General features: G+C 43.8%; 1 protein-coding gene across 1 annotated transcript in view; it reads left to right on the forward strand.

The window, feature by feature from the left end:
* The window catches only part of hecw1a (HECT, C2 and WW domain containing E3 ubiquitin protein ligase 1a), a 60224-nt gene extending 54677 nt beyond the window's left edge, over window positions 1-5547 (forward strand). The window contains exons 24-29 of the mRNA XM_076085435.1: window positions 837-935; window positions 1426-1555; window positions 1651-1797; window positions 2151-2265; window positions 2910-3108; window positions 5436-5547. Coding sequence (XP_075941550.1) covers window positions 837-935; window positions 1426-1555; window positions 1651-1797; window positions 2151-2265; window positions 2910-3108; window positions 5436-5547 — 802 coding nt within the window. The remainder of the gene's footprint in view (window positions 1-836; window positions 936-1425; window positions 1556-1650; window positions 1798-2150; window positions 2266-2909; window positions 3109-5435) is intronic.
* The last annotated feature ends 453 nt before the right edge of the window (window positions 5548-6000 follow it).

The following is a 6000-nucleotide window of genomic DNA, read 5'->3' on the forward strand; positions in this document are numbered from 1 at the left end:
CGTGGGGTAGAGGTGCACTTCAGCCTCTTGTGGTTGCAATGAGTATCACAACAACAAACAATTCAAACGTTCCTAACAAAAATAATGAATCCACCACCTGGCAAACTTTTCTTCCACCTGTTTTTAAGCCATAAACCCAGGAGAGATGTTTAGATCACACTCATTTTCTCACTTGAGTCTCTGGGCTTCCGTAGAGAAGTCTGTTCAGTCGGTCTTTCACACCACATTTTTCATGCGTTTCATAAATACATCATTTTAAGATGGATCTTTTGACACTCAAATGTCATCAAACAACACAAATACCTTATTGATTGGAGGTGACAGTATAATAAGGTTGATATATAGAATGAGTTGTTTTTTTATAGCTGCTGGTACTTTATTAAAGAAAGAAAGATTGTACTGTTTGAAGAATGGCAGGTTTTCTGCAGATTACTGACTGTGTAGTCATTATGGGCCAATGATTATGTGTTTTTCTAAAAATACTGATATTGTAGACAATGTTTGCATACAAATGTGATGGCATATTAGTTTCACTCCCTTTAGCAGCCTGACATTGACGTCAACAGTGACATTCAGAAAAGAAGAAAATTTAATTTAGAGAATACTGTATTAGTATCAGGCCCGTCCCTCATTTTACTAGTTCATGTGTCAAAGTTGTGTTTCACTGATTCTGTTGTTGGTTCTAATGTCCCCTGTGTGTGTGTGTGTGTGTGTGTGTGTGTGTGTGTGTGTGTGTGTGTGTGTGTGTGTGTGTGTGTGTGTGTGTGTGTGTGTGTGTGTGTGTGTGTGTGTGTGTGTGTGTGTGTGTGTGTGTGTGTGTGTGTGTGTGTGTCCAGGTTCCGCTTCAGTGGGCGTATCCTGGGCCTGGCTCTGATCCATCAGTACCTGCTGGATGCTTTCTTCACCAGACCCTTCTACAAGGCCCTGCTCCGACTGTGAGTACACACACTATATGTTTGTTCTTCTGCAGACACACACACTCTGACAGTGTGCACTTCTGAAAAACGCAACGTCAGCTGTGAAGTGAATACACGTTTTTTTTCTGCATAGACGATGTTAGGTGACAACGACAAGATCGTGGCGTTCCTTCGACATGATACACTCCCGGTTTACTGTGTCAGAAAACATCTGGTTCTTTGATTTAAAGTCAAAAGGTACAGCACTAAGGATCAACTCCATCTACTACAGTGAATATCCTGAAGGAACATCCAATCACTGTGACGTGACGAGCAGGAGTTGTAGATCAAACTGTTCGGGAAACTAATCCCGAACAGTTTGAATCAATTCATGTTTGGATTCTGTGGTCAATTTTGGATTAATTCATCTCCAACTGTAACCACTCAGAGATGAATTGACACAAGGATTGTGCAGCGTGCTGGCATTGTGTTCAGTCGTTTTATGTGTGAGCTCCGTGTGTCCCTTCAGGTCCACAGACCTGTCTGATCTGGAGTATCTGGACGAGGAGTTCCACCAGTCTCTGCAGTGGATGAAAGACAACGACATCACTGACATCCTGGACCTCACCTTCACCGTCAACGAGGAGGTCTTCGGCCAGGTCAGCGCGTGTGACATACACAGTATTGTTAATCTGGAATGTATGTTTGTTTCCACAATGACGAGCTTTCTACACGCTGCCTCTTGGCTTGCCAGGTGACTGAGCGGGAGCTGAAGTCGGGCGGCTCCAACCTCCAGGTGACTGAGAAGAACAAGAAGGACTACATCGAGCGAATGGCCAAGTGGAGGGTGGAGAGAGGAGTGGTGCAGCAGACGGAGGCGATGGTCAGAGGCTTCTACGAGGTAAACAAGGCTGTTTGGTTCATAGCACCATCAGATGCTTTCAACAACATCACTGTAAGGTTAACATTAGTTCAGAACCCTCATTTATAAATAGACCAATGAGGTCATAGGCCTTCTGTAACCAGCTGTAGGGAGTCATATTTTAAACAATAAGACAACAAGATAACAAGTCCTAAATCATAATCCACAGTGGAACACTTTCACACATGTCAACACCTCCAAACACTCCACTATGTGACTATAAAATGCATAGTATATATACTATAATAGTTCATATAGACTGCATACATCATAATACACATGAGTGCGCCCACACAGCTGAACAGAGACATGTGCTTATCTCTCCGTCCCAGGTGGTGGACTCCAGGCTGGTGTCTGTGTTCGATGCGCGGGAGCTGGAGCTGGTGATCGCCGGTACAGTCGAGATCGACCTCATTGACTGGAGGAGCAACACCGAGTACAGAGGAGGTGTGTGTGTGTGTGTGTGTGTGTGTGTGTGTGTGTGTGTGTGTGTGTGTGTGTGTGTGTGTGTGTGTGTGTGTGTGTGTGTGTGTGTGTGTGTGTGTGTGTAAAACCCATAGACTGTATACACGGATACTGTGCTGACAATGTACCATAGACTGTGTTCCCTCCATCTGTACTCAGCTAGCTGCTATATTAGTGTAGCAGAGGGATGCTAAGCAGACTAAGCTAGCGATGCTCATTTTTTGGCGATTTTATGAATGGTATCCGGTAATCTCTACGCCCCTAGCACTTTGATTTTTTTAGTTTGTCCATATATGGATATAATATGGATCAGAAAAAGTGATCAGATCAGCCAGAGCACATCTGGATTTAGTCTGTGTTTCATTCCACTGAGATCTTAGAACCAACCTTCACAGTACTGGACTACAGTGCTGGTCTAATGTTTCCTTGAATAAGTGTGAAAAGAGTATATAAACCAAACCGTTCCCTGTTTTCCAAAACACCACTATTGACCTTTTATAGTTTCTTTTAATGACAAATTACATCAGTTTCTTGTTACACACCATATGCATTATTAACAGAACTGGTCAATACTAGCCTCTCTATGCTTATTCTGTCACATGTTGTCTCCCTGACTCCATCACCAGGTTACCATGACGGCCACATAGTGATGCGCTGGTTCTGGGCTGCTGTGGAGCGGTTCAACAACGAGCAGCGCCTCCGCCTGCTGCAGTTCGTCACCGGGACGTCCAGCGTGCCCTACGAAGGCTTCGCCGCGCTGCGGGGATCCAACGGCCTGCGGCGCTTCTGTATCGAGAAGTGGGGCAAAGTCACATCACTACCCAGGTATCTGAAGCAGTGTCCTGTGAAAGCCTTGTTTAAACTGTTCAGCTCTCATCACTTTGTTCCTTCAAGTCAATGGACCTGCTGCCTGCTCCACCCCTCACACTCATCAGAGGGCTCGGTTCAATCACTTAGTGCAGGCCCAAGGTGATTGGATGAGCTCATCGCAGTCCTGTGACAGCCACAGAACGGGATTGTTGGCTTTTTTTGTCAGAGCATTTGATTTATTGATTGCTGCCAGGAGAATTTCAACAAATATAACAAAGACATTTTTTTACCAACCCTGGCTTTTTAAACAATCAGTATAAAGTCACCATAGAGAGGAGGTCAGGGTGGACGGGTCAAACAGATTCGGGACTTTCACCCGGGGGACCGCTGTTTGTCAAAGTTTATTTAGAAAAAAGACACTGTGCATGTAACCAGCTGAAACTTGACACGTCGTCTCTGACATGTTTAAAACTGGCCAGACGGGAACCTAAAGCTCATAGTTTGAAGCTTGGGGCCACTGACCATGCTGCCGTGTTTAACGGGTTGGGAGTGAGAACATGTTGGAAATTTTCCCAAAATGTCACCTCTGTATTTTTGCATGCAAAGCAACAATACTTTCGGCCTTTAGTCCCTGCAGGTTTGTACCGTACGTAGCACTTTGGACCAGTAATATGAACAGGTCAAAAGTCGTTCCTTTCACTCTAAAGGTCGTGGTGGCTGGTGAGGTAAATAAATCTGCTTACCACCTATAAATGAACCATCACTTTGGTTCAGTGTATATTATTTCATCACCAGAAGCTTAACACGCAGTGTGAAATGCTCTGACGTGAACTGCCCTCATCAGTTGGCTGCAATGCTTGGGCTCAGCAGAGCAGCTATTTGTGGTACTTCCCCTCCTCTGTATTTCAAGTAGATGTGATATTGTGCAAGGTGTGTTCGTCTGACCTTCCAGCAGGACCTTCATTTAGTAAACAGCGGTTAAAACGTGAGCGTGCTCAGCAGAAACAAAGAGCGGGGCTCGGGTTTCACTGCAGAGCGGGAAAAGGGCCAGAGCTCAACTACGTGGACGGTGGGAGCTTCATCATCTGCTCATATACTGCAGGGCTACTAATGACAGCAGGTCTGGAGGGTGTGGAGGTGTGTCTGCATGTGTGTTTGTGTTGAGGTTTGTTTTAAAGTGAAATAACATTAAAACAAAACTTGCTCAGTTCTAAACATTCAGGGGTTTTGCTGCTACAGCTTTACTTTAACATGTAGCTTGTTGTGGCTAAAGTTAGCTAATGTTAGCAGTTAGCTAATGTTAGCAAACTGTAGGTAGATCTTACTGTGTACTGGACATTACAAAGACTGTTTGCTGACTTTCGAACACTTCTCTACTGCTGCTGCTGCATTCTTTTTTAGCACTAACCATTAGCTTGTAATTGTCACATGAGGCCACAGGGGGCGCTGTTTCGCAACTAATACATGGGCTCACTTTAGAGGTGCCCTGTGCAGCAAAACACAGCGAGGTCGCTGAGGTCTGACAAACCGTTCTGAATAACTGTCTTTCCAGTATTGTGAATGCAGGATTGCTTACAGTCTCTGCCTTTTGTTACGGCCCACTGTGATTGGTAGAGTAGTGTGATATCATTGGTAGGACTGTGTTTCCTGACACCCTGCGTTTGTATTTTTGTGTGTCCCCGTGCACAAGACAAAATAAAGCAGTTTCATCGTGCTACAAGAGGTCAGAAACTCCACAGGGAACCTGTACATTGAGATTCACGGTCATGATATCAGACAGGTCAAGTGTGTAGCTATAAATGTTAAAGTGTCCACATGTCCTATTTTTAGTTTCTATATCTGCCTGGCTGTGTGGATCTGTGTGACGCAAATATTGGCATCTGCCCATGTCCACAAGCAGCCCAGAATGTATGACTTAAAGGAATACTTCACCCACAAAATGACCATTTGTATATCAATTTCGAACCCCATGTTACAGACACAAGACTGATCTTCCCATCGAACTCTCGGCAAGAAAGCGAGATTAAATATTCCTTTAAGTGTCTCTTTGTGATATGTCTGTTTTTATGCAGCAATTACTTTAATCGTCAGGAGACAATAAAAGCATCGTTGTATACAAGGGAAAAACTGTATGCAGATATGATATGCTGAAAATGTCTCATTCCAGGTGTTTATACCACAGTATTGAAGAAACTTTTATTTCTGACATGTTTTGTGTTGTTGTCCTTGATCCTCCTAAATACATGTGAGTTGTAAAGTGTGATGTGAGCTTCAGATATTCTCCTCTAGCCTTGACTCTCCACACTCTTAACAGTTTACCTGTGTCTCTCTCTCTCTCTCAGGGCTCACACCTGTTTCAACCGTCTGGACCTGCCTCCATACCCCTCATACACCATGCTGTATGAGAAACTGCTCATCGCTGTGGAGGAAACCAGCACGTTTGGCCTGGAGTGAGCCCCACAAGGACAACATCCCTCTCTGTGGGACGCCGGCTGGGCTAAAACATGTGAAATCTCGTTGGATTTATACGTCGTAAAGATACCTGGATTGTACTCGACAAAGTTTTTGGTCATGTGGATATATGTCACTGTTATGGTACTGTGTGTTAGTCTCTCAGTTAGCTACAAGGATCTTTATGACAGCACCCAGCACTTACAGTCAAAATATAGCTGCACAATAGCACTGAAAAAAATTACTTTACATACAATCTAATACAAAAACTATGACCGCTACATACCTGACAACTTGTTGGAATTTATCTTTCGATATATTCATACTTCACAATCTGAATTCGCAGCAAGGATTTAAGTGATAATGTAATGAATGACTAAAACCTATGGTGTGCTCTTATACCGTAAAGACAAGGAGGAAAAAAACGAATAAAGTCAGAAAGAAAAGTATTAGAAT

Source organism: Anarhichas minor, unplaced genomic scaffold (genome assembly GCF_050575085.1).
Source record: "Anarhichas minor isolate MPS153535 unplaced genomic scaffold, ASM5057508v1 ptg000155l, whole genome shotgun sequence".
In the NCBI taxonomy this organism is placed as follows: domain Eukaryota; kingdom Metazoa; phylum Chordata; class Actinopteri; order Perciformes; family Anarhichadidae; genus Anarhichas; species Anarhichas minor.